The sequence below is a fragment of the Carcharodon carcharias genome, chromosome 3 (assembly GCF_017639515.1).
Source record: "Carcharodon carcharias isolate sCarCar2 chromosome 3, sCarCar2.pri, whole genome shotgun sequence".
NCBI classification, from domain to species: Eukaryota; Metazoa; Chordata; class Chondrichthyes; order Lamniformes; family Lamnidae; genus Carcharodon; species Carcharodon carcharias.
The window spans coordinates 151381164-151408141 of record NC_054469.1 but is presented as its reverse complement, the minus strand read 5'-3'; the positions used below and the strand labels follow the sequence as shown (position 1 = coordinate 151408141).

Sequence of the window (26978 nt, the reverse complement as noted above, 5' to 3'; positions counted from 1 at the left end):
CTTTCAGAGGGTTGTGAGTCTTTGGAACTCTTCCTGAAAAGGTGGTGGAAGCAGAGTCTTTGAATATTGTTAAGGTAGAGGTCGGTAGATTCTTGGTAAGCAAGGGGGTGATAGCTTTTCAGCAGTAGGCTGGATGCATATTTGAGGTTATTATCAGATCAGCCATGATCTTATTGAATGGCCTACTCCTGCTCCTTGGTCATATGTTCATAAGAACAGAGAATGGCTTTTGGTCTTTTTTGTTTGATGCTTCCTCATTAAATGATAAATGAGCACTTCTCTAAATTGCATATGATAAGCAAACAGTCCCTTACTTGCAAGTGTTTGATCAGCTTTTGTGTTTTGCTTAACAAAGCTCTGAAACACTTGAAGTTGCACGATTATTTTGTTCAGTCTCCTTGCGTGTTTTTGTCTGAAGACGCTAAGGTGAACAATTGAAAAATGTGTTTTGCATGTGTGACATATAATCTTTAGTTAGCTGACGATTGGCAGCCACTGAGAAGTCTTCTTCCAAAAACCACAATTGGTTTTGTACGTCGTCATTAAAAGAGCATGTATGTTTTTGTGACATTTTCAGAGTTAAATTGAACTCATCGCTCCCTGTGTGGCAACATGATACAATGTTGGTTTGATACATGGACTGTGGTGTAGTCATGAGTGGTGTGGTACTGTAGATATACATGTATACATACGCATGAAATATATTTCTTAAATGATTATGGAATGACATAACAATATAAAACTACCCATGGTTTTGTTTCAGGGACAGTATAGCCGTTTGACAAAATCGGGTGTAGGAAATGCATTAGACATCCGGAGGCAAACAATATGGGACAATTTGCCACTCAAGCGGAAGTCAGGACATCTGCGATAGGGTTTAAACACGGGACTGTCCCTTTAAAACAGGATATATGTTCACCCTAGATTAATGATACTTTGGTTTTTGGGGGTAAGATTTAATGGAGCGGTGTTGGAGGTGCGATTGGGGGGTATCTTTATTGGGGGATAGAGTAATCGGGTCTGTACCTTTATTGGTGTTGGGATAAATAGGGATTGAATCTTTATCCGGGTTGGTGTTGGGTTGAGATTAATAGGGGTGGTATCGTTTTTGAGATTCGGTTTAAGTGGTGTTTGCATGCGCTTGACAGATTTTTATTTGTAAATAACATCGCTTCTGGTTTCAAATTTGCGTCTTCCCCGCTGAAGATGAGGGCACTGTGTGTAAATATTCGCTCAAACAACCAGGATTTTACTTTATACAAATTTATTAAAAAAATTCATCGGCACTTTAAGAAGATGGGAAGTATTGGGAGATAGTACCTTTGGAATGCGCAAGTTTAAAAATAAACCTATTGCTGTTTGTAAGTTCAAAGGCGCCCTTGGAATTTGGAGAAATGTCCTAAATCCCTCATCCCACTCACGTGTGTGTGTTTAAATCTCTTTACGGTCCCATCGTTCGCTACATTCATCACCACCGAGCAGTAATGTACGATGCCAGTGTCTAATATCCGCGATGGGGCTTGTGCTGTAAAAGCAGCTGATGTATTTGCAGTTTAAATATAGCCGGTGTGCGGTAAGGAGAAGATTTAATGGGAAATGTTTGCCATTCTTCTCCTAAAGGCAACAGCGACGCCAGCGTCAAGTTTGAATTGCAGCCGAGCCGGGATGTTCCCGATCACCTTCGGACTTTTCCTCCAGTTCTTTCTCTGCCATGTGTTGGCTGAATCCACCTTCTTGGACAACGCTTTCTCATTACAAGCAGGTATTAAGAGATGAAGTGATCTCTCTCATTTTTCTCCCTCCTTCCCCCCTTTGCTTGTTGCTCAGTGTAAAATGCAAACGATCGGCAGTGTGAGTAAATGAGAGAAGCCGACAATCTGGATTCGGCTGCAGATTGTTGTCGTTAATGGACAGAGATCGAATCCCACCGGATTAACGATTTGACCCGGATCAGGATGTTAATAGGTTTTCTAGCTTCAGTGTTCGATTTCCAATGTAAACTGGTTCGTGTTCATTCTATTTCGGTCGGTCCACCAGGCGAGAGAACAGGGTCCAAACGTAAATTTTCTTTTCTAAAAATACTTCGGGTCTCTTCCTTATTGCCATCGGACTCCAGTCGGATGTGAGGGGGTAAACATCAGCTGGCTCCCTTCGTATCTTACATTCAGTCAGGTCTCCTGAAATAACTTGCTTAGCCAGCGGGAATTTATGGGAAACTATTTCTAATTGTTTGCGGATGTTGCCTTGGGAACGCCAATGTTATACTGCTCATCTTTCACCACTCACTGTGAACATCTCCTGGCACCAATACAGATGTGCAACATAGCTGCCCCATTGTCCAGCTGCAGCCAAATAATCTGGAATTATGGCTTCCCTCTGGAATTGCAATTCTAAATGGTCAACAGCATGCTTGGGTTGATGGGAGTTATTGAGCCCAGCAACTGAGAAATTATCTGTCAAAGAATCCTATTGGTTAGCACACCACTGGAACCGTTATGCAACAAATGTTCTGCCGGGTACTTATTCTAACATATTTAAGGCTTCAGAGTCTGAAGTCCATTTTATTTTAAAGTTAGAAATCATTCAGCGCTCATTTGATGCAGGTTTTTTGGTATTTTGTTTTAACATGAGGTATCACATTTTTAATCTATAAATTTAAAAGGCGATGTTATTGGCAGTCTACTTCTGAGAAACATGCACCTAATACAGAAAGGGATGTGAGGAGAATAGGTTTATACCAAAGAATACAAATTCAAAAAACTTTTCTTTGCTTTCTGATATTAAACTATATGAGAAAAAAAAATAAAAAACAAACAAAATAACTTTTAATACAGCAGTAATATATGTGCATTGTTTAGCAGAGTAATAATGAAGTATTATTGCCAGTAATACATGTGCATTGCTTAGCAGAGCAACAATGAAGTATTATTGCCAGTAATGTAACACTCATTTTCAATGAAGTAGACTTATTACTTGGTAGGAAGAATGAGGAGAGGAAAGTTAAATGGTACAATTTTAAAGGGGTGAAAGAACAGATGAATACCTGGGGCCTGTTTGTGCACCAACCTTTGAGGGTGGCAGGACAGGTTAACAAAGTTTATGTGACCCTGGATGTTACAAATAGAGGTATAGAATACTAAAATCAGGAAGTCATGCCAAGCCTGTATAAAACACTACTTTCACCCCAGTTGGAGTATTGTGTCCAATTCTGAATCCCATCCTTTAGAGAGGGTGTGAAGGGTTTAAAAAGGGCATTAGAAGAGATTTATAGAATGGTTCTGGTCAAGTAGGATTATAGTTACATGGATAGAATTGAGAAACTGGGGTTCTTTGCCTTGGAGAAAAGAAGGTTAAGAGGAGAATTGATAGATATGTTCAACATCATGAAGGATTTAGGTAGAGTAAATAAAGAAATGCAAGTGTTTCCAATGGCTGAAAGGTTGATAACCAGAGGGCACAGATTTAAGGTAATTGATAAAAGAACCAGAGTTGACATGAGGAAAAACATTTTTTCTGCAATGAGTGATTAGGATTTGGAAAGCACTGCTCAATAGGATGATGAATATGGATTGAATGGCAGCTGTCAAAATGGAATTGGATAAATACTTGAAAGAGAAAACACTGCAGGGATATGGGAAATGAGCCATGGTACAAGGCTACCTGGCTTGCTCTTCAAAAGAGCCAGCACACACTCAGTAGGCTGAATGATCTCTTTCTGTGCTGTGCTATTCTATTATTATTGTACATTTAAGACATGTATATATCCCATAGTAGCTGTTGGACTCACCAACAATGATTATTTGTCTAAGAAGAAAAAATAACAAGAAAGACACTGCAGTGAAAATAAGTGCTTTAGAATTACAATTCCAGAGGGAAGCCATATAAACATATAAAAGGGAATTTTTTTTTTTGCCATAATTCCAGGTTGTTTGGCTGCAATTGTACAAAGGGACAGCTATGTTGCACATCTGTATTGGTGCCAGGAGATTTCCCAGTGAGTGGAGAAAGATGAGCAGTATAATATTGCCACGGGACCAAATAGAGTAGGTAGTCTTGTTCAACACCATCTTTCCGCTGGCTGTAGTGTGACTATAACCTATGTCAAGCTCATCTTCTGAAACTCTTCAGGTAACCAGTTGAAGCACCCTTATTAACTTTGAACTTTTTATGATTATTGAGAGATGAGGATGCTCCCTGATTAAGCTAGTAAATAGCAGAACCATACAGAGTAGTCAGGTTCCAATTTTGATTTCTGTCCTGCACAGTTAGTTGATTGTGATGACTTGACGGAGCAGACAAGTTTCATCAAGAAACAGTTAACTTTATTACAGAGAGATTTACAGATGCTTGCACACTTGATCAGCACTCTCGTCAGGAAGCTCTGCTCCACAGATTGCCTGCACGACCAGCTCACTGGTCGGAGCCCCCGCAGTACATCACATGACCCCCCATTTGATAGAAGGGAGGAACTATAGTTACCACATTAATCTTAGCCAGAGCAGTGATACATAACTGGCCTCAATGGTAGGAGGGAAAACCAACTAGGATTCCTGCTCCTGGTCACTATCACCTGATACCCTGCTGGAAGTTTGCGCATGTATAATACCAGATAGGACCAGATCAGGCTCACTGCTGGTGAATAACTCACAGCAACTAGCAAGGACATGTTGTCCTTGGAGGGAATGCCATGTAGATTTACCAGAATGTTACCATTCACCATACGTTGAATGATGAAGAGAGATTTCACAAATTCCCAAGAATTTAGAAGGTCAAGGAGCACTTTGATGGAAATTTTCAAGATATTGAAGAAAACAGATTGAGTAGATAGAAATTATTTTCACCGGATGGGAAGTTTAAGAATAAAGGGCACAGTACAAAAGTTAGACCCAGGCCTTTCAGGAATGTAATAGGGAAACAGCTGTACACACAAAGGGTTGTAGGAGTTTGAAATTTTCTTCTGCAAACTGCAATTGATACGAAGTCCATTGTTAATTTTAAATCTGTGATTGATAGATTTTTGTTAACCAAAGATATTAAGGGATTTGGGGCAAAGGTGTGCCTATGGAGTTGGGTCACAGATCCACCATAATCTCATTGAATGTTAGGACAGGCTCAAGGGGCTGAATGGCCTACTCCTGTTCCTATCTTGCTTGGAGTTTGCCTGGTACTTTTGAAGCCACAGCTCAGCCAGGAGGAAAGGGATTCTAGGAAGGAGAAGCAAGGATGCATAACTTAGTGGTAAGAGGTTGGAAAACCTGAAGCAGACATTCAGATATTTTACTGGTAATCAGGAACCAACAGTCAGTGTTCTATGTAGGTATGTCAATGCACATAAGCAGAAAGATCTGCTTGGTTTGTAGGGCGAGTGGTGTTAATGATCCAGAGAAAACACTGCTCGCACTGCTTAGAACTTTGAACTGTATTTACATTATAACTGCACTATATCAGTCACTACCTGACTTTGCAATTCAAATAAAATTTTGCATTAAAGTGCAACTTATGGACCAAATTGCTATGCTCTGTCACAGCAAAAATATATTTTCCTTGCACTTTGTGATTCTCCTAAATGTTTAACATTTTATGTCCCTTCCATGTCAATAGTCATTTATATTCATTTAAAGGATACCTCATGCTATTTACCTCACCATAGTGTAAAGTAAAGCTGGGAGGAGGATGGCAATCTAAAACTAATGTATCTCACTGCAGGTAAAATTAGCATTATTAAATGGAGTACTTAACTTCTTTTCTGGCCCTCAATAGCGATGAACGTTTCAGCATTCACCACTACTGGGACTGCAAAATCTGTGCCATTGTTGCAATGCTGTTGGACGTTTATGATATTCATTATAGAATGCTTCTCGTAGTAAGGTGAAAAGTGTTTTCCTTCCATGGATCATGTCATAAAGAGGACAAAATGCATTACAGATAACAACAGGCACCGGGCAGGGACTTGGGTTTATGTACAATATCCAGTTTCAAGAATACAAGACCAGTTCGGACCAGTATTTTTATTTCTCAGTTTTTACTGTTTTCTTGTTCTGGGAATGTTCCATAAGAGGCCTCAGATAAACTTTATGCCTTGTGATGTCACAGGGGGCCCTAGTTATAGAAAACAATGGCACGGATCTTGCAGTCCCAGTAGTGGCAAATACTGAAACGTTCGTCGCTATTGAGGGCCAGAAAAGAACTGCATCCTCCGTGGAGCAGACCTGGGCTCGAGCCCAGAAGTTGTAGTTCACAAGAAAGAGCTCCAGGGGAATGCATGCTGATGGTCCCACTGGGAGCTGTCAGTCAGGAACTTGGCCTGATTGTCTTATGCTCAATTATTTACAGCTATGCCTAGCAGATGTAGAGGCCACTTGGGAGCACAGACCTTTAAATCAGCTTGAGTGTCAAAACACTCTTGCAACCCTATGCCCACCTGCCCCCCCTCGCCCCTACTCATGCTGGGATATATGCTATTCACAAATGGTTTATCTATAAATCGTGCTTTTTATATATGTTATATAAATATATCATTTGCTTTTAGTGAAATCAATAAATAGCTTTGCAGAACATTTACATTAAATAAAATCAATATTCAGCGCATATCACAGCATCTATCAAATCAGAGCAAAAACACCAGGGCCAACAGAGTCCTGCATGACTTGAACTTTTACAATTTGGTCATATTCAGCCTAAACCAGGCATGGGAAACCCCAGGCCCAGGGACTTTTTCATCTGGCTGGCAGTGAGATTTCAAAATCCCTGCCCCCCTGCATGCTGCACTCTGCTATCATGTTCTCATGCCTGAGCCTGGGCCGCAGTCACTAGAGGCCCAGGCTATGGAGAGAGAGCAAAGCCCAAGGTCCGGGAGCAGGAGCGCAGAGCAGGGATGGGAAGCTGCAGGCTGCCAATCGGATGGTGATTTGTGAGTAACCCAGGATGGGGGAGAAAGGGAGCAGGACACCTGGCTCCATCGGCAGCTCAAACCTGCTCCCCCTCCCAGCTTCAAGAGTTCCCAGGACCAGGGCTCAGCCCCTGCAGATACTGGAAGAGCTCTAGGCCTAGGTGCAGCCTCTGACTCAGAAATGGCTAGAGTCTTGGCTTGAGAGTCTGCCCTGGACTGGTTTGGGAGAGGGAAATTAGGGGGGCTGCGGGAGAGGGGGAGGGCTGCGGGTGGGGGAGGGGGTGGAGGGCTGGGTGAGATGGGGGGGTGCCACGGGAGAGGGGAGGGGGCCGCAGGAGAGGGGAGGGAGCAAAGGGAGAGGGGGCATGGAAAAGGTGAGAGGGGGTGAGTGGGAGAGGCAGGCAGGCAGAGTGGGAAAGGAGAAAGAGCAAAGCCAGTTGCAAGTAGCAATATCAGTGCCAGCAGACTTAACAAGGCTCATTAAGGAAAATTCATCCATCACGTTAAAGCAGTGGGTGATTAGATTGTTTCTGTATTCTCTCTAAAAAAAAAATAAATTAAGTTGGTTTTTGTGTATGTGTGGCCCATGACTGATTTTATCTGTGTGAGTGGCCTTGAAATAAAAATGTTCCCCAACCCTGGCCTCGACTGTCAGGGTCTGTAACTTTACCTTCTGTAGTAGCCCACTCCATTCAACTTCAAATTATTATGGGGTAAAAACAAAAAGATAAAAACAAAAAACTGCGGATGCTAGAAATCCAAAACAAAAACAGAATTACCTGGAAAAACTCAGCAGGTCTGGCAGCATCGGCGGAGAAGAAAAAAATTGATGTTTCGAGTCCTCATGACCCTTCAGCAGAACTGGGTGAATCCAAGGAGAGAGGTGAAATATAAGCTGGTTTAAGGTTGGGGTGGGGGTTGGGTGGGTGGTTGGGTGGGGGGAGAGAAGTGGAGGGAGGTGGTGTGGTTGTAGGGACAATCAAGCAGTGATAGGAGCAGATAATCAAAAGATGTCACAGACAAAAGAACAAAAGAACACAGAGGTGTTGAAGTTGGTGATATTATCTAAACAAATGTGCTAATTAAGAATGGATGGTAGGGCACTCAAGGTATAGCTCTAGTGGGGGTGGGGAGGCATAAAAGATTTAAAAATAATGGAAATAGGTGGGAAAAGAAAAATCTATATAAATTATTGGAAAAAACAAAAGGAGGAGGGAAGAAACAGAAAGGGGGTGGGGATGGAGGAAGAAGTTCAAGATCTCAAGTTGTTGAATTCAACATTCAGTCCAGAAGGCTGTAAAGTGCCTAGTCGGAAGATGAGGTGCTGTTCCTCCAGTTTGCGTTGGGCTTCACTGGAACAATGCAGCAAGCCAAGGACAGACATGTGGGCAAGAGAGCAGGGTGGAGTGTTAAAATGGCAAGCGACAGGGAGGTTTGGGTCATTCCTGCGGACAGACCTCAGATGTTCTGCAAAGCGGTCGCCCAGTTTACGTTTGGTCTCTCCAATGTAGAGGAGACCACATTGGGAGCAACAAATGCAGGAGACTAAGTTGGGGAAAATGCAAGTGAAATGCTGCTTCACTTGAAAGGAGTGTTTGGGCCCTTGGACGGTGAGGAGAGAGGAAGTGAAGGGGCAGGTGTTGCATCTTTTGCGTGGGCATGGGGAGGTGCCATAGGTGGGGGTTGAGGAGGGACAGTGAATGCTTCTGAATGTAGGTTTAGGGCTTTCTTCAGTCAGCTCTGCTGAATTAATGTTTTCCCTGCACAGTTAGGCTTGGGGGGGTGGGTTGGGGGCATTGGGAGGTGGGGGGCGGGTTGGGTGGTGTTTGGCAGATGGGGGATGCTGTAAAATTAGGCAGCATGCCATGGATTCCATTCTGGTGCCTACGCACGCACTCCTGCCCCACCTTAGTTTTATTTGTGGGCTGGGAAGTGTTAGGAGGCCTTCCTGAGGGCCAGTTGAGGCTATTAACAGCCTCCTCCTGCAGTCACAGGATTCATTTCTCAGGCTGATGGGTAGTAACCTCTGTTACAGGCCTGTTGTGCCCATTGGAGTGTCCCACCAAATTCTTTCCACCCCTGTGTTTCTCCTCCCCATCAGCCCCACATCCACACACCACCCCCCACCCCCCAACACGCACCACCTTTCTCCCATCGCCCGTGTCAGTGACACTGCTACTTGGAAAAAGTCTTGATTCTGAGGTCTGCTGATTGATTTGAAGAAAGACTCCATTTCACCTGTTACAATATGCTGCTACATAAAGTTTTTTTGCAAGAAGATCAGGCGAATTGAAGTTGTCATTCAGAAACAGCGTTTTATTCCACATTTATGGGAAATTTTTATATTTCATTTGAAAACCACCTTCTCAGGAAGAATAGTTAACACTTTACAAACTTGTTGGGCGGATATATAAGTGCAAGCCTTAATTTTGAGCTTTTGCTGGTGATGAGAGATCATGCCCGTGCTGTCAGAGCGTTCTAGAAAATGTTTCAAGTGCACCTTAGTGATGGGTTAATGTATTTTGCTTTTGGCACAAACTCAGAAAATGTACCCCATAGGATAATTAAGGTTAGACCATTTAAGGAGTGAAATCAGAAGGCAGATTTTCAGTAGTGGAAACGTGGAACTCTCTCTCTCAAAGTCCTATGGATGCTGGGTCAATTGAAATTTGCAAGACTGAGGTCGATAGAATTTTGTTCAAGGGGCATCAAGGAATATGGAACAAAGACTGGTAAATAGAGTTGAGGTATAGGACAGCTATAATTTTATTGAATGACAACACGCTCAAGGGATTCCACTAATAGTATTTGTCAAAGACTTTCTTTACAATAAAGTAGTAATATGAAACAATCTGGTGCTTTGGTTTGTGAATCACTCTCCTGTCAGCATGGTTAGCCAATTCAAAGTGATTTTGCTACCATGCCATAGCACTGCATTAATTTCAGTAAACTAGTTAGTGCAAATGAAGCAATTGAGCTCCCAGATGTGCATTTCTGTGAAAAGAGGACAAGGAAAAGGTTACTGCTTCTAGATTGGAATGGATAGGCCTGCTTTAGGTGACTTGGGTCAATCATTGAGAGAAGATGATTAAAAAAATCCTAAAATCATACTCTTTCGTGAAATGGTTGTTTAAATTGCAGCAAATATCCTACCATACTATATACCACAGCACTTCAATACTTTAAGTGAGAGTACTTGGAACCCAGTCAACTAAATCCTTTTTACTTCCTTATTCTTTTTAGAGATAGCTTTTATTTACTCTTTATTTCTAAATATATTTCCTTCCTCTTTTTTTTCTAAGTCCTCTTCTGTGCAATGTTTCACATTGGCAATGGCCTGGATTTTTTTAGGAATTTTTGACAATAAATTGTCAGTGTTCACCATCATTAGCCTCTGAAACTGGCTGCAGCTTCAGTATTTAGCACATGAGCAGATTAACACAACAATCCTGAAGTTGTGCTTTGTCACTCACTACTCTGCCACCAGCTATGCTGTAGACCCCCAGCAATCCTCCTGAGTCAGTAATTGGTGAAACCAGTTGATGTGGTGAGAACTTCCCCTTTTCTGCTTTCTCATCACTGTTTAAAAACCTCCAAAGTTGCACCTTATTTAGGTATAACTGGGGTTTTAATGGGTGATCAGAATAATAATTATTGCTGCACAACAGATCTAGCCCTGAAAAAATAATTTTATATTTGTGGAGTGTTTTTAAATGTCATCATTAAGATCAATTATTAGATGTTTAAACTATTTTTTGAAATAATACTTTTGAAAGATTTTCATGATATTTTAGCTCAATTGGATCACTGTGCCCCATAGTGATCATTTCAAAATTCAGACCAACATTTCCATCTTCTCCAAGCTCAGTTGGATCACTATGCCCCATAGTGATCATTTCAAAATTTGCATCCAAATTTCAAATCTTTCCAGGGTTTTGCCCTACCTTATCTTAGTGATTTGTTACCATACATCCTTCCATAGACCTTCTACTTTTCTAACTATAGTCTTAGCTTTCTCATGCTCCTTATGTTGCATTTGTGATGTATATTTATATAACCTTGCCCCTGGAACTCTCCATCATGTTCGCTTTGCCTTTCCATCAACCTCTCTGCTTTCAACACTCTCTTTCACCAATGCTTTTGGTTCCCCAACCTAGACCCCTCATGTTATTTCCTCTTCTCCATGTTTGATGTCTACTGTATCTTTTCATCCTCGTTGTAAGGAACCCTGAAACATTTCCTTGTGCACAAGTTTTTCTTGGGCTTCCATGCATTGTGGACTGTCTCCGGTCAGAGACTTGATGACTTAACCTCTAGCTCTTGAAAATGTGCCTCTGAAGCTGAATATTGAAATGTGTCCCAGAGGAACACAAGGCAGTATCTGTGGAGTGAGAAACCGCTTAGTTGACTGATAGGCCACCAACCCAAAACATTGGACAGAATCATGGCATCCCGATGAAGGGAGGTTTGGAGGCAGAGGTGGAAGCAAAATATGAAACTTGCACATCTGGTCAGCTCCTTAATGTGTTCCTGCCTGCAAGTGATCTTGCTGGAGTTGGGGTCAATGTGGGAGCAGCTTCACACAGCAGCGGCGAGTAACCATTTAAGCTAATTAAGGGATCAATTCAGGCAAGTTGCTGATACTACCAGGCTATTCCTGGTGTTGAACTGGCCCCCTACTGAGCCAGGAGGCTGCCAGCAGCTTGGAGGTAACCTCTTCGTGGCAGTCAGGAGAGCCCTAAGGACCCTTTATCACCAGCCCCATGAATGTGCCAAAAAGTGCAAAGGCCACATTATCACCCTAATATGTCCTGTTTTTACAAATATTAATCAAGCTTCTGAAGACACCTCATGTTTTGAAGTGCCCTCGTGCACTTCTACCTGTCTCAGCCACGCCTCTCTCTGCTGGTGGGGCTGCCATCCATCCAGTGCTGCAGCCCTTCGATTGGATCACCCACCTCAGGATCCTGCCTGTTGTCCTTAATTGGATGGTGAAAGTGGAGGCGGCCTCTTAATTCCCAGAAGATTCCAACTGTCACACACAGAAATGATCCCAATACATGAAATTTTTCAAAGGGCATAAGATTCTTCCCGTTGACGTTTCGAGTCCTCATGACCCTTCGACAGAACTCGAGTTCGAGTCCAAGAAAGAGTTGAAATATAAGCTGGTTTAAGGTGTGTGGGGGGGTGGAGAGAGAGAGAGAGAGAAGTGGAGGGGGTTGGTGTGGTTCTAGGGACAAACAAGCAGTGATAGAAGCAGATCATCAAAAGATGTCACCAACAATTGTATTGTTGGTGACATCTTTTGATGATCTGCTTCTATCACTGCTTGTTTGTCCCTACAACCACGCCAACCCTCTCCACTTCTCTCTCTCTCTCTCTCTCTCTCTCTGCCCCCCCCCACACACCTTAAAGCAGCTTATATTTCAACTCTTTCTTGGACTCGAACTCAAGTTCTGTCGAAGGGTCATGAGGACTCGAAACGTCAACTCTTTTCTTCTCCGCCAATGCTGCCAGACCTGCTGAGTTTTTCCAGGTAATTCTGTTTTTGTTTTGGATTTCCAGCATCTGCAGTTTTTTTGTTTTTATATAAGATTCTTCCCATTGACTCTATTTCTCTTTCCACAGATCCTGCTTAACTTAATGGGTATTCCTAACATTTTCTGTTTTTATTTCAGGTTTCCAGCATCTGCTATTTGTTGCTTTAATTTTAGTGAGCAGCACGAGACCACTCCTAGAGTACCGTGTACAGTTTTGATCACCTTACTTAAGGAGAGATATACTTCCACTGGAAGCAGTTCAGAGAAGGTTCACTAGGTTGATTCCTGAAATGAGGGGTTTGTCTTATGAGGAAAGGTTAATCAAGTTGGGCCTACACATCTTGGAGTTTAGAAGAATTAGAGATGATCTTGTTGAAAGATTTTGAGGGGGGTTGACAGATAACTGCGAAGAGGAAGTTTCCTCTCATGTAGGAATCCAGAACAAGAGGGCACAGTTTAAAAATAAGGGGTCTCCCATTTCAGACTGAGATGAGGAGGATGTTTTTCTCTGTGGGTTGTTAGTGTTTGGAACTCTCTTCCCCAGCAATATATATACACACAGATTTAGTCAAGGATTATGGGGGGGGTGGGGCAGGCAGGGAAGTGGAGTTAAGGCCCCAATCAGATCAGTCATCATCTTATTGAATGGTGGAGCAGACTTGATGGGCCAGGTGGTCTTCTCCTGTCCCTATTTCTAATATTCTTATACTTAAGCAGTTCCTCGCTTTCACTGCTGTGAAAATAGAAGCCTTTAATGCTGTGTGGCATTTTAAAGTGAGAGTCACAGGGTTGGATTTCTACCAGCAGTGATCCCTGAAGTTATGTTAAGGGAACAATTCCCAGGACAACCTGTCACTGCTGTTTATCTCTACTTCATATTTCTTTAAAAGATGCTGCAAATATAATAAACAATTGAGCCAAAATATCTCCTGATATCAAAATGAAAAATTCATTCAGTCAATTTAACATGTCAATTTTACTGCAAAATGAAATTGAGCATTTTGATTAACTGATAATTCTGTTATTTTACATGAATCAATAATAATTTGTAGAATTTTAATTCTGCCTATACTATTTTAAATTCTTAATGTCTATACCTTTCAATCAATACAAAATCAGCTTTAGGATTTATGTTGCAATATTAAGAAACTCTGTCTAAAAGCAAAATATTGAACAAAAACTCTTTGGGATCTTGAGATTCTTGAGATATTTATTCCTTAATGTTGAATTGTTCAGCTGTAATGGTAACAACAGAAAGGTGATGCCTGCTTATATTTCCTTTGTGATGCAGCACTGGCACCTGTGGAACACAAAAAGAGAAGCACTAACAAGTGTTGTCTTCTGACCCCTCCTCCACCCCCGATGTTTCCACCACCCATCTTCAGGGAAAGCAAAAGTCTTGTGAGTACCACCATGTTCCTCAGTGTCATACCCACTCTGCTATCATTGTTACTAACTGCATAATGGATGACTGTGTGGTTCCCTTCGTTGTATCTTGAAGCTTTGAAATGTCCTTTTCAACTTTCATCAGCTACATGTTGTCTATCGAATAACAGCTGTAGAAATTATCTGCAACAAATTTCAATGATGTGCATTAAAAATGAACTCGCTCTGAATGAATAGGATTGCTGTCATTGGTTGTGAACCTCTTTTTTTGAATTCAACATAGCTCAAACTCCAATGTGCCTTTTCTTGCAGCTTTTCAACTAATTTTAATTGTTTTAGTATCTTGCAAATATATAAATACATATCTACTTCTATATGTACAAAGTTATGAATATGCACTCTCATGACATTAATGAACTGAGCACATATACATTCTGTTGTGTAAGTGAGTGATACAGGCTTTGAAGGTCCCAGGTTTGCTCTGTGGTTTGAGCTGAAGTAGCTGATCTCAGCCAGTAGCAGCAGCAGATGCGCAGTGTTCCTGAGGAGGAAAAAAAACAACTCAGTTGTGATGCCCCTATAGTCAAACAGCCTTCCTGGCAATTATGTTCTACATTTAAGCTTAAAGGAAAGCCTCATGAGTAAATGACAAAGTATTACTGGTGTCCATGAAACCATACTCCAAGGGTCAGGATCTTCAGAAGATAGGTAACATACAGTGTGAGCTCATCAGGGTTTACACACTGTCAGCAAATGTTCCAGCACCTCATGTCCATATCCATCCTTAACCAATAAAACCTTATTCATGGTACAGTCACGTTGTTTATTGCCGACAAGGGAAACATGTGGAATCACAGACGTTTTTATTTTATATTAGCAAATTGCATTATAAGTGTTCTGATTGGCTGGCTGTAAGTGAGTAATCCCCAGTGTCACATTCTAAGGACAATATTTCAATTTGAGCCTATCTACCTACTAGTTGCTTTTGAGGCTTTTTAGTGAGAGTATGCTTGAGCTGATTAAAACACTCCAGTCCAACTCAGGTCCTACTGGGGACTGTGGTGCAGCCAAAATATTTTCCAAATACATATGGTAACAATGGTAACATGTGCCAATGCAATGCACCATGGAGTGATTCTCCACAGAGTTACTGTCCTCACCTGAGAGTGATGAATCTCCAATGCTGTGTTCTGTCTAAAGTAGCTTTGCTCATCCATATATTATGTGCATTGTGTGGTTAGTTCAACTGCTAAGAAAACAAATTTAATTTCAGTTTAATTTTTAAAAGGTGAAAACATGGAGTAGATTGTTCTTTATGCTGGGCATTCAGACAATATACCTCAGTTAGATAATTTGCATTCCTGGAGGCAGAGAACTGCTCCTGTATACTGTCCCACAGCTGGTTACAGAGCATCCCAGAATGATTTAAAGGTAATATTGTCACTGTGGTGTTCAATTGTTCTGTGTTTGATTGTAAGTCTGTTTACTATTGGTGCTCACTGTGCTTGATTAGTTAAGCTTGGGTGTGGACTCAAGAAAAGTAAATAAACTGAAGAAGATGCTGAAAGCAAAGAGCTCTAAGCATGGAGCAGACATTTTTAAAAAAACTCTTGTAAATGAAGTTCCTACACACAGAAACTGGTGTGTCATCTCTGCTTAGCTCTGAGATATAAAATATACAACAGCCAGTCTTTGTCAAGACCAAAACTGGCCAGAAGGTCAGGTTAGGGGATGGGACAAAACCCTAGTGTGAGACATAAACACTGTTTTTCCTAAGACAACTTATTGTATCTCCTAATATTCAACTGGGCATAGAAAATATCTTAATTTCAATGCAGTCATTCTCTCTCTGATATAGTGTCTCTTGTTTGGCCTGCATACCAGTTTTGTTTAGGTGATAAAGCTTTTAACAACATTACCTTTGCTTCCTTATTACTATTCAACATTTATATTTGTATGAATGATTATGCCCAGTTTCTGATGCACCATGGTTCCTGTTTATAGTGCAAAGAGTTTAATTGGAACCTTTTGCTTATAGGGTAGAGACTAATGGATACTTATTAGAGGAGTTATGTTGGAATAAGTGGAGTACTGAATGGGATAGTTAAGAGCTTGGTGCTGGTAACATGACTGTTTCTAATTTACACCAATGAATTGGATTCAGAAACTCAATACAAGTGATCAGAGACTTGAAGTAGCTCAGTGATATTAAACAGTGGCTAATGCTCAATGCACAGAGATGGAGTGAATGCAATTTAAGTGCTAGCTTACGCGGGGAAACTTTCCATTTACACAACAATAGCACTTTACTTTGCACCAGCATTAGTTACCATCTAACTGAAACTGTAATCTAGACCTAGCCCGTCATTGGAATGAGACTCAGGTGGAGAAGGCAGCTTCTTTCTACGTTGCTCTGAAGTAAGCTTGATTTCAGCTCTGGATTTACAATATATAAGTTTACTGATTTTATAAGTTCACCTTGTACCAATGCAGCCCCATATCCTGAATAATACCATGTTTCCTGATAATTGGAGGGGACCATCCCATGTAGATGATTTCTGAAAGCCAATTATAGAGGATATTATAGTGATCTGGGAATAAGCCATGTAGCCATCTCCTTGGCTCCAAGTACCAAGCCAGACAAATGAAAATACAAAGGGAAATAGACTTGACCACTCTTACAAAAATAAAGAAATGAAACAATGGGAATTGTGTGCCAGGATAAAATGTGAGTAGAAGCATTTAAGTAGCATGGATAAAGATTGTGGTATACAATGTAAAATACCAAAGGATAGAGTTTACGCATTTGTTCACTTGGAGTGCACACTAACAATATAGACAGTGAGCTCAGTTGGCTCTGCAGCATTTATCACCTGTTGAAGTGTCAGCTGTGGCTCAGTTGGTCGTGTTCTCACCTCTGAGTCCCAAGGTTCCAGGTTCAAGCTACACTCCAGGGCCTGGGCCTGAGCACAAAAATCTAGGCTGACACTCTCTAGTGTGGTACTAAGGGATGCTGCACTGTTGGAGATGCTGTCTTTTTGATGAGATGTTAAAACAAGGTTCCATCTGCTTGTTCAGTTAAAAGGATCCCCCATGACATTGCTTTGAAGAAGCACAGGGGAATTATCCCCAGTGTCCTGGCTAAAATTTATCCATTCGTTATCATATTGCTGTTTGCAAGAGTTTGCTCTACACAAATTGGTTGCTGCATTTCCTACATTGCAACAGTGACTACTTCATTGGCTGTAAAGAACTTTTCATCCAGTGGTTGTGAAAAGGGCTACATCAATGTAAGTCTTCCTTTTTTTTCATATGGGAAACCCCACAAGACCTGCTTACCTCTGCACCTGGATTTCCAATACAGGCAGTCCTTGACTTTGACATTCAAGTTACAAATTGACACCCTGTTTTGACTTTACGATGCGACACCAGCCCCAAAAGCAAGTCAGCTGCCAGGAGAGGTCTGAATGCATCGGGACGAACGTCAAAAACCCGTGGGAAATAATGGCGTGATTTGCTGGTAAAAATGTGGCCTAGCCCAGCTGACGACACTCCCATTGATTACAATGGGATTCTAATGCCTGCAGCCTGAAGCCAATCATCCCAGAATACCACACCCAACCGGTTCCATGCAACCCACTGGCCCTAGCTGGGCTCAAGCGTCATCCAACACTGCCAAAGTCTGCCAGACCTTGGGCAGCCGTCCAGGAGAGGTCTGAATTCACCTGGTGGGACTAGTAAAACACACAGGGATGGAGGTTGCCCTTCAGCGTAGGGGATGTGGATTCCTGTTCATAAAAGCTTTCAGAGGCTAAGCCCAAAAAGACCCATTATCACGCTATAAAAATCCTCAAAATGGGTTATAAAATATAAAATCATTAACCAAAATAACAAACAAACTCCTGAGACTAAGTCGGAAAGGAGAAATGGGTAACTGGTAAATAGGGCATTGGGCCTTGGTTCATAAACCAATCCCCCATTTATAACATTGTTCCTATATGGAAAATCAATTCCAATTTACGACACGGTTTTCAGGAATCAATTATGTTGTAAGTCTCATGATTGCTGTACTCAATGCTGGCAAAGATTGTGCCTGGGGTTTGTATTCCTAAAACCACCCTTGAGTTTACACATGAATGTAAACATTAGGTGCTGCTAACTTACTGTTTACAGGGATAAAACTAACAATACCTTCTTTAAGAGAGGCTCTATGTTGTATTGTGACTTTGACCAAGCAGGAAGAACTAGGTCAAGAATGCAGAAATTTTAAATAAAAATTGTTGTATCTGTCTCAATACTTCCAGCAACACTCTGCTATGTTAGATGCACACATTAGATTGACTATATTTGGCTTTATATGATTTGGATAGACTATCAGAACTCCAGGCTATAATTAACAAATCTGCAACTAAAATAAATCATATAGCAGTTTGAGCAACATATTGCTGGAATGCTGTTAAGCACCAATACAAGGTATCATGGAATAGGTTTGATTTCTCCTCTTACACTCTCCACCCCAGCCCCTGCAGACTCCTACCACCATTACTGAGTCAAAGACCTCTACTGCGCCAGTGTAGAAAGATACTAATCAGAGGATAATTTGGAAAAGAAAGAAGAATAAATCTAGGAAAGAGTCACCCATTGGCTTCAGAGCAGAGCTGGCCAAGCAATGGGAGAAAGCTATCTTCTCCATCACAGGAGGCACAGACATGGGGAGACTAAAGGCCAAGGTGAGGTAATTACCTTAAAATATATGAATAACCAGGTAGTGTTTGACCCATATAGCTATTAGCTGTATTCTTTTCTTGAAGTGAACTTCCTTCACAGTTCTGACCATAGGTTGAAGTGTTTGCAGAATACGAAATAGTTTATTACACAAACAAATTATCCACCATTATCCAGAATTATTTTGCTTCACTACTTTTCTTTTTTGTAGGTACCTGTACTACAAAACCCACTAGGAAAGAGATACTAAATATTAATATACTACAATATTATTAAAAACTGCCTGTGATAACCCCTTTAACAGTAACCATTAATTTGTGAGAGCATGGAATGCTTGCTAAGAACTCCTTCAGAATATTTTAAACAAGCCAAATTTAGCACAGTTATAAATGAAGCAAAATGTTGCAGATGCTGGAAATTTGGGGGAGGGTTTTTCCCTTGCTGGGCAGACTTAGCGGGAGTGGTCGGTAAGACGGCCACTGCCCGTGACTGGGGCTGGACTGCGATTTCATGCTGGTGGGCCAATTAAGGCCAACTGAGAACAGCGCTCAGCGTTGCCTGTGTGTTGGGGTCGGAAGGGTGAAGTGGGCGAGTGCAAACTTCACGGGTGCACACAGAAGAAGCTCCCCGAGCTGTCTCAAGGAGCTGAAGATTTAAAAAGTCAGAAGTAAAAAATTTATCAGTGTTTAAAAACATGTCCCCTCATATGACTCTGTCACATGAGCAGGGACATTAAAATTTTTATATTTCATTTATAACATGTCCCCTCATATGACTCTGTCACATGAGCAGGGACATGTTATAAATGAAATATAAAAATTTTAATTATTATTTGCTATTGGAAGCCTTATCCCACCCCTAGATGAGGTTTCCTAAAAAATGCAAAGGCCACTTGGCCTTTACGCCTGCCCACCAACCATAAGGTTGGACCGGCAGCAAAAAATTTGTTTCAATTACCTTTTTAATGGCCTTACTAGGCCTTTTAATTGTCAGCAGCACCTGCTGACCAAAATAGTAGGTGAGTGTTCAATGACATTGGAACGCTTCCCCGACGTCATCGCGTGTCATTTTACCCTCGAGTGGGTTGGGTGCTTGCCCGCACGCTCAGCAAAAAATTCTGCCCTGGAAAGATGAACAGAAAATGCTGGCAATACTCAGCAGGTCAGACACCATCTTTGGAGAGGTAAACAGAGTTGACAAGCTGAATTTTTACTTAGCTAATCCACTGGAAGTGGGGTGAGGAGGCATGGGGGGTGCGAAACTTGCAAAGAATCCAGAAGTTGGGATTCCCCTGCACACTGGAGTTTTAGCATTTTAGGGTGTACCAGATATCACTGGCTCCATGTCCAGAAGCCAAGCCTGGTTGACATTTGGCAGGGAGCTAGATGGTGAAGGCTGCAGGACTAGATAAGTCATCAGCTGAGAAGGGGAAACTGGCGATGAGGGTAGGTGGTGCAGGGGTGGAGAAAATCAGAGGCTAGCTGCTGGGGGTTTGGGGGAGGATCTGGGGCCTAGTGGTGATGGGGGTTGGGGGCGGGGTGGGGAGATTAGAAAAATCCTGAGGCTTGGGGATTTGGGGGAGAATTGGAAATTGCAGACCTGGTGGTTGGGGTGATGGTGGGGGTGCAGGTTAAAGGCCCTCTGGTAGGATGGGAGAACTTGGTAGAGTTGGGTGGGAGGGGAACTGTCAGTGGAGTGGGTGTCTGACTACAGAGACTTCTCAGGCAGACACCTGAGTCCAGGAGGTAGGTGTGAGCTTACTTATCATCTGAATCCACTAAGTCCTTAGCTTAATGGAGCTGCTGGATTATAAAGGAACATATAGGACTTAGGAGCAGGAGGAGGCCAATTCAGCCCTTCGAGCCTGCTCACCATTCATTAAGATCATGACTGATCTGGTTATGGTCTCAACTCCATTTTCCTGTCTCCCTCCCATAACCCTTGACTCCCCTGCCTATCAAAAATTTGTCTAACTCTGCCTTTGAATAAATTTGATGACCCAGCCTCCACTGCTTTTTGGGGTAGAGAATTCCATGTACAAATGACACTTGGAAAGAATTTCTCCTCATCTCCTTAAAAAGGAGGCCTTTTATTTCGTATCGCCCAAACTAGTCTGCCCCAGAAATATCCTCCCAGAATCAACCCCATGAAGTCCCCTCAGGGTCTTGTGTGTTTCAATAAGATCATCCCTCTTCTTCTAAATTCCAGTGGGTATAGGCCCAACCTGTTCAAATTTTCTTCATAAGCTCTTCACCTCAGGAATGAGCCAATTGAACCTTCTCTGCATTGCTCCTAAAGCAATTATAACCTTTATCAAATAAGGAATCAAAACTGTACACAGTGGGGGGAAATTAGCCCTTGTCAGGCGGGCTCAGCGGGGACGGGCGGGGAGGTCAGGAAGCTGACTGCTGCCCTCATTCGAGACATGAAGGTATTTTCATGCTAGCAGGCCAATTAAGGCATAACCATAATGTTGGACGGGCAGTGAAAAATTCTATTTAAATGATCCTTTAATGGCCTTAATAGGCCTTTTAGTTGTTGGCGGGCATGCTGCTGACTCCGACGCTCGCCCAATGTCAACGCGCGTCATTTTACGCTTGAGTGGGTCGGGCGCATATTTTGCCCAGTATTCCAGATGTGGTCTCACCAATGTCCTGTACAGCTGCAGTAAGACTCCCCTACTTTTATATTCCATTCCCCTTGCAATTTGCCTTCCTAATCACTTGCTGTACCTTTGTTTTTTATTCATTCATGGGATGTGGGAGTTACTGGCTAGAACAGCACTTATTGCCCATCCCTAATTGCCCTTGAGAAGGTGGGCATGAGCCACCTTCTTCAACCATTACAGTCCTTGGTCAGAATTTTACTCGAAGAAAATGGGTTTGCGCCCTGCCCAAACTTGCGTGAAATTGTGCGAGAAGATTGCACGAGCGTCCTGACGTTCTCGCGCGTGTAAGCTGTTTAAGAACGGCAGGTGCACATGGGAGTCAGAAGTGCACCCAATGACATTTTGAGCCAATAAGGACATTAATTTATCAATTGCTAGGAATTTTACTTTGCCCTGGTGATTTTGCGGTCGTCTCACGGGAAGGTGGCCAAGATGTTTTCCTCGAGTTCTCATCCAGGGGTGGGATAAAAGGCCCCTGTGGCAAAGACTCTTTTGCTGTGAAATTTATGTGATTTGAAAGGTTTCTCTGTCATTTCTGATGCATTCCATGCATGGAAAGCTTTCTTTCAGAATACTTTTTCTTGGCATCTTTGTCTGAAGATTTCAACAGCGTGCACCCTAAGGTGCATGAGACAGTACCTGCTGCAATTCTGACCATGCTCAGCTGCTGGGACCTCCTCCCCTGAGGAAGAGAGGGCCAGCAGGGAGAGAAGGCCAGGTGACTGCACGCAGCGTCCCAGGGAGTGACTAGTGGAAGGAGAGATGCAGGTGCAAGGCCAGCAGGGAATGCAAGGTGGAAGGATCCACAGGCGATGCCACTATCCTGCAGCCAGAGTGTACAGGCAGTGTTCCAACTACCTCAGCATGTCCGAGGCCCAGTGTTGAAGGAAGTTCCACCTCTCTAGGGACACCGTCACCTCTATATGACAGATGATTGTGCCAAAGATCGCCCCCAACTGCCAGTTGGGATGGCCACCCTACGCCAGTGGCTCTAAAGGTCACAGTGGACACCACCAGTTCTTTCCAGGGGTCAGTGGGGGATCTGTGTGATGTTCCAATCTGCTGCCCACAATTGTGTCAGCCTCATTACTGATGCTCTCTTCAGATGGGTGATGACATTCATCCGTTACCAGATGGACGAGATCAGCCTGGCTAAGGGAGCCAGAGGCATCATTGCGATTGCAGGCTTCTCCCACATCCAGACTGCCATTGACTGCACTCGTGTTCATCAAGGTGCTTGCAAGTGAGCCAGGAGCCTTCGTGAACTGGCAGGGGTTCCACTCAATGAACATTCAGATCATCTGCGACCACAAGACACAGATCTTGCAAGTTTGTGCCCGTTACCCTGGGAGCTCACATGATGCTTACATCCTGCGATGCTCGCAGATTCCAAGGCTGTTCGTGGCTCCTGCTTGTTCAGATGGATGGCTGCTGGGTGACAAGGGCTGTTCCTTGAAATGCTGGCTTATGACCCCACTCCTGCGCCTAAGAACAGAGGTGGAGGAGAGCTACAACAGGAGTCATGCCTCCACAAGGGCGATGGTAGAGAGGTTCTTTGGGCTGCTGAAGTTGCAGTTCGGATGCCTGGGCCAATTGAGGAACACTGCAGTATCCTCCAGGGTGCATGTTGCTTATTGTCATTGTGCAGACCGCAGCAGGCAATCTGGCTCTGGCAAGGGGGAACCCACTGGAGACTGAGGATTGCGAGGCAGCTCCAGATGCTGCGGAGGATGAATCTGCTGATGGGTCTGATGAGCCCAGGGAGGCACAGGGTGAGGATGTGGAGGCAGATGTCACGAACCTTCAGGGAGGCTTTGAAATTGTGCACCTTCAGCTAGGCTGCCATGGTCTCGATTCCAGCTCATGCCAAGGGCTCTGCCTCTGTATAAGACATTTGTGATGCGCAAACCCTAGACCCCAAATTCCAACCGTAACCTATGCAATAAAGTTCAAAGCCCCTGCTGCCCCCACTGCATCTGTCAGGGTTATCGTGCATACTCAGGCCATGAAAATGAAATCAATCTTTGTGATATTACAAGAAATGAGCACAATATTTTCTCGGGGAGGATTTTCCCCTTGGTAGGGGGGCTCAAGAGTGGCCACACAATGGTCCGCCACCCGTGATTGGGCCCTGACCACATCTTCATGCTGGCTGGCCAATTAACAGGTGTTTTGTGGGTGCAGGTGAGAGTGTGTCCTCCTCTGGTTCTAAAGGGGGGTCCTCAGAGTCCTGGGAGCCTTTTGTGGATGGAGCATTTGTGAGAGGAAGAGAACTTGTCAATACATTCAATCATCACATGGTCAATGTGCATGCTGGCGGACTGATGAGACAATGGAGCATGGTGCCATCTCGATTGGAGGATCAATGGGCGCTGGTGTTTTGACACCTCCATTTCAACTGAGAAGAGCCTACGATTTTTGCTGTCCCTGTCATGCTCACCTCTGTGCACTGCACTCTGACCTTCCTCAGAGACCCCTGCCTCATCACGACGTAGCACTCTAGCTCTAGGGTGTCCACCCCGTAGCGGCTGAGTGTGAGGAGATTGGGCTCCCCGCTGTCCGTTCTTCAGCACTTCGTTGCATAGGTTGCGGGGCACACCAGAGTGGCACACCCCACCCTTCAATGCACTTGGGCCAAGCAGTCCAACCTCCCGGCCTTGGCTGGCATAGGCTTCAGTGCAAGTTGGCACACACACTCTTACACCCCTGAGGGTGATGAGGGACAGCCAACCAGAATACACCTTCATGCATTTCCAGGCCATTTCTGTACTCGCCCTTGCTGAACGCTGAAGATTGCTGAGTGTTTTGCAGCACTGTATCAACGTTCAGCGCACCATGTTGTGCACACTTACCTGGGCGGCCACCTCTGCCTTCTTTGTGACATGCGATGGATGCCTCTTCTCATCCCTGGTCATGAGGACATCATGCCTGGCACTGATCAGTATGAGGATGGGCCGGGACTCGGCAGTGAAACAGGGGGAAGAGTGTCCACCGGACTTGCCCTCCCACCTTCTGCTCACCTGGGTGCTGAGGCCATTAGCGCTGCAGATATTTCTTCTTTGATTCTCTGAAGAACGCTTCCACAGTCTTCCCCACAGCCCCTGGCAGCTTTCAGGGTGCTGCCTGCAGAGTTTTTAAAGCCCCCGCTGGGGGGGCCTTAATTGGACCCCAATTATGGGACCCAGCGCCTGATTTGTTCCCACCCCACTGCTTCTCCTGACCTACCTGAAGATGCATTGCACACTGGGCAGGCCTTAATTGGCAACCCTGTGTGAAATCGCGTGGACAACATGATCTTGCTCGGGAGCAGATTCTACATCCGCTCCTGGGCCTGCTGATTTTGCGCACCTGACAAGCACAAAATTCAGGCCTATGTGTTGTACAAACACCCACAGTGCTGTTACAAAGGGAGTTCCAGGATTTTGATCCACCAAGAGTGAAGGAACGGCAATATAGTTGTAGGTCAGGATGGTGTGTGGCTTGGAGGGGAATTTGAGGGAGGTGGTGTTCCCATGCATCTGCTGCCCTTGTCCTTCTAGGTGGTGGAGGTCGCGGATTTGAAAAGTGCTGTCAAAGGAGCCTTGGTGAATTCCTGCAGTGCATCTTGTAGATGATGCACGCTGCTGCCACTGTGTGTCAGTGGTGGGGGGAGTGATGTTGAAGGTGATGGATCAAGCTGGCTGCTTTGTCCTGGATTGTGTCGAGCTTCTCTGGTGTTGTGGGAGCTGCGCTCGTTTAGGCAAGTGGAGAGTATTCCATCACATTTCTGACTTATAGATGGTGAACAGGCTTTGGGGAGTCAGCAGGTGAGTTTCTCTCCACAGAATTCCTAGCTTCTGACCTGGTCTTACAGTCACAGTATTTAAATGGCTAGTCCAGTTCAGTTTCTTGTCAATGGTAAACCCCTGGATGTCGTTAGTGGGAGTTTCAGTGATGGTATTGCCATTGAATGTCAAGAGGGGGTGGTTGGATTCTCTCTTGATGGAGATGGTCATTGCCTCACACTTGTGTGGTGTGAATGTTATCAACCTAATCCTGGATATTGTTCAGGTCTTGCTGCATTTGGACGTGGACTGCTTCAGTATCTGAGGGGTCACGAATGATGCTGAACATTATGCAATAATCAGCAAACATCTCCACTTCTGACCTTTATGATGGAGGGAAGGTCATTGATGAAGCAGCTGAAGATGGTAGGGCTGAGGACACTACCCTGTGGAACTCCTACAGCGAAGACCCAGGGCTAAGATGTTTGACCTCCAACAACTACAACCATCTTCCTTTGTGCTAGGTATGACTCCAACCAGCAGAGAGTTTTCCCTGATTCCGATTGACTCCAGTTTTGCTAGGGCTCCTTGATGCCACACTCTGTCAAATATTGCTTTGATGTCAAGGGCAGGCACTCTCATCTCACCTCTGGAGTTTAGCTCTTTTGTCGATGTTTGGACCAAGGCTGTAATGAGTTCAGGGTCTGAGTGGCCCAGGTAGAACCCAAACTGACTGTCAGTGAGCAGGTTATTGTGAAGCAAGTGTCACTGTTGACAACACCTTCCATCACATTGGAGAGCATACTAATGGGGCTGTAACTAGCTAGGTTGGTTTTGTCTTGGTTTTTATGTACAGGACATACCAGGGCAATTTCTCACATTGCTGGATAGATGCCAGTGTTGTGTCTGTACTGGAACAGCTTGGCTTGGGGCATGGCTACCTCTAGAGCATAAGTCTTCAGTACTATTGCTGGAATGTTATCAGGATCATAGCCTTTGCAGTACCATCCTGCTAATGATGGCTCACAGCACCTCATCACGCCCAATGTTACAGACAGAAGGGGGGTTAATTTAAACATCATTAATTTCTCCTCTCACCCGTCCATAAACATAGGCCAGAATTTTCGGGTCAGTGGGCGGAGGCGTGGCCCCCTCGCTGACGCATAAAATGACGCGGGGGTGACGTGGGCATGTGTCCCAGCGTCACTGTGTGTCTTTTAGATTTTCAGTACAGCGGGCACGCAGCCAGAGCCTATTAAGGCCATTTAAATAGCAATTAAAACAATTAACAAGGCTGCCCTGTGCCTCAGGGAGATTTCAGTGCTCTTTCACGTGCATGCACAAAAGAACGCAAGCCTTGACTCAGGGAACTCCCCTCACTCCCACCCACACAGGTGCACTCAGTGCTTCTGGGTGCGCGTCACGCTGGGTTGGCTTTAATTGGCCCGTGCACGTAAAATGGCGGCGCAGACCTGATTGGGGGTGCCGATTGGGTCCGCCCCCGCCCCCACCAACCTTCCCGTCGGGGGGAAATTTCTCCTCATAAAGCTGTTTGGATTTCCTTCTCCTATTATATGCAGTGGCACATAAAATTCTTCGGTTTTGGTTTGATCCAATTTCTGTAATAACCCCACAGCAAACTCAAGAAAGGGTGGTTAAATGTTCCAACCATTAAGAATTGAAAGGCACATTGCAGGGCCCTTGTCCTGGCAGACAAATAGACTCCAGTTGGCCAGCCTGGGTTATGAAATGCAGATGAACTTTGTATAGTTCTCTTTGAATTTGGTCTCTGTGTGCCACAGTAGGGTCTTTGGTGTCTCTTCAGAGATAACGAGGTGCCAGTTTCTGCAATACCACCAGCTAGCTCCTCTTTTGTTAGAAGGCCACAGACTGAAACAGCTTCAACCATTTTAAAAGGTCTTTGTCCAGTTTTTAAAATTTTAGGAATACCCATGAGGATATCTATATTTTATAAAAAAAATATACAGGATGAGGTCTTAGTCCCA

At 43.8% G+C, this 26978-nt stretch overlaps 1 protein-coding gene across 1 annotated transcript in view; it reads left to right on the top strand.

Moving 5' to 3' along the window:
* The first annotated feature begins 1596 nt into the window (after window positions 1–1596).
* Window positions 1597–26978, top strand: part of colq (collagen-like tail subunit (single strand of homotrimer) of asymmetric acetylcholinesterase) — a 122525-nt gene continuing 97143 nt past the window's right edge. Inside the window, exons 1-2 of the mRNA XM_041183344.1 lie at window positions 1597–1762; window positions 13721–13830. Coding sequence (XP_041039278.1) covers window positions 1597–1762; window positions 13721–13830 — 276 coding nt within the window. The remainder of the gene's footprint in view (window positions 1763–13720; window positions 13831–26978) is intronic.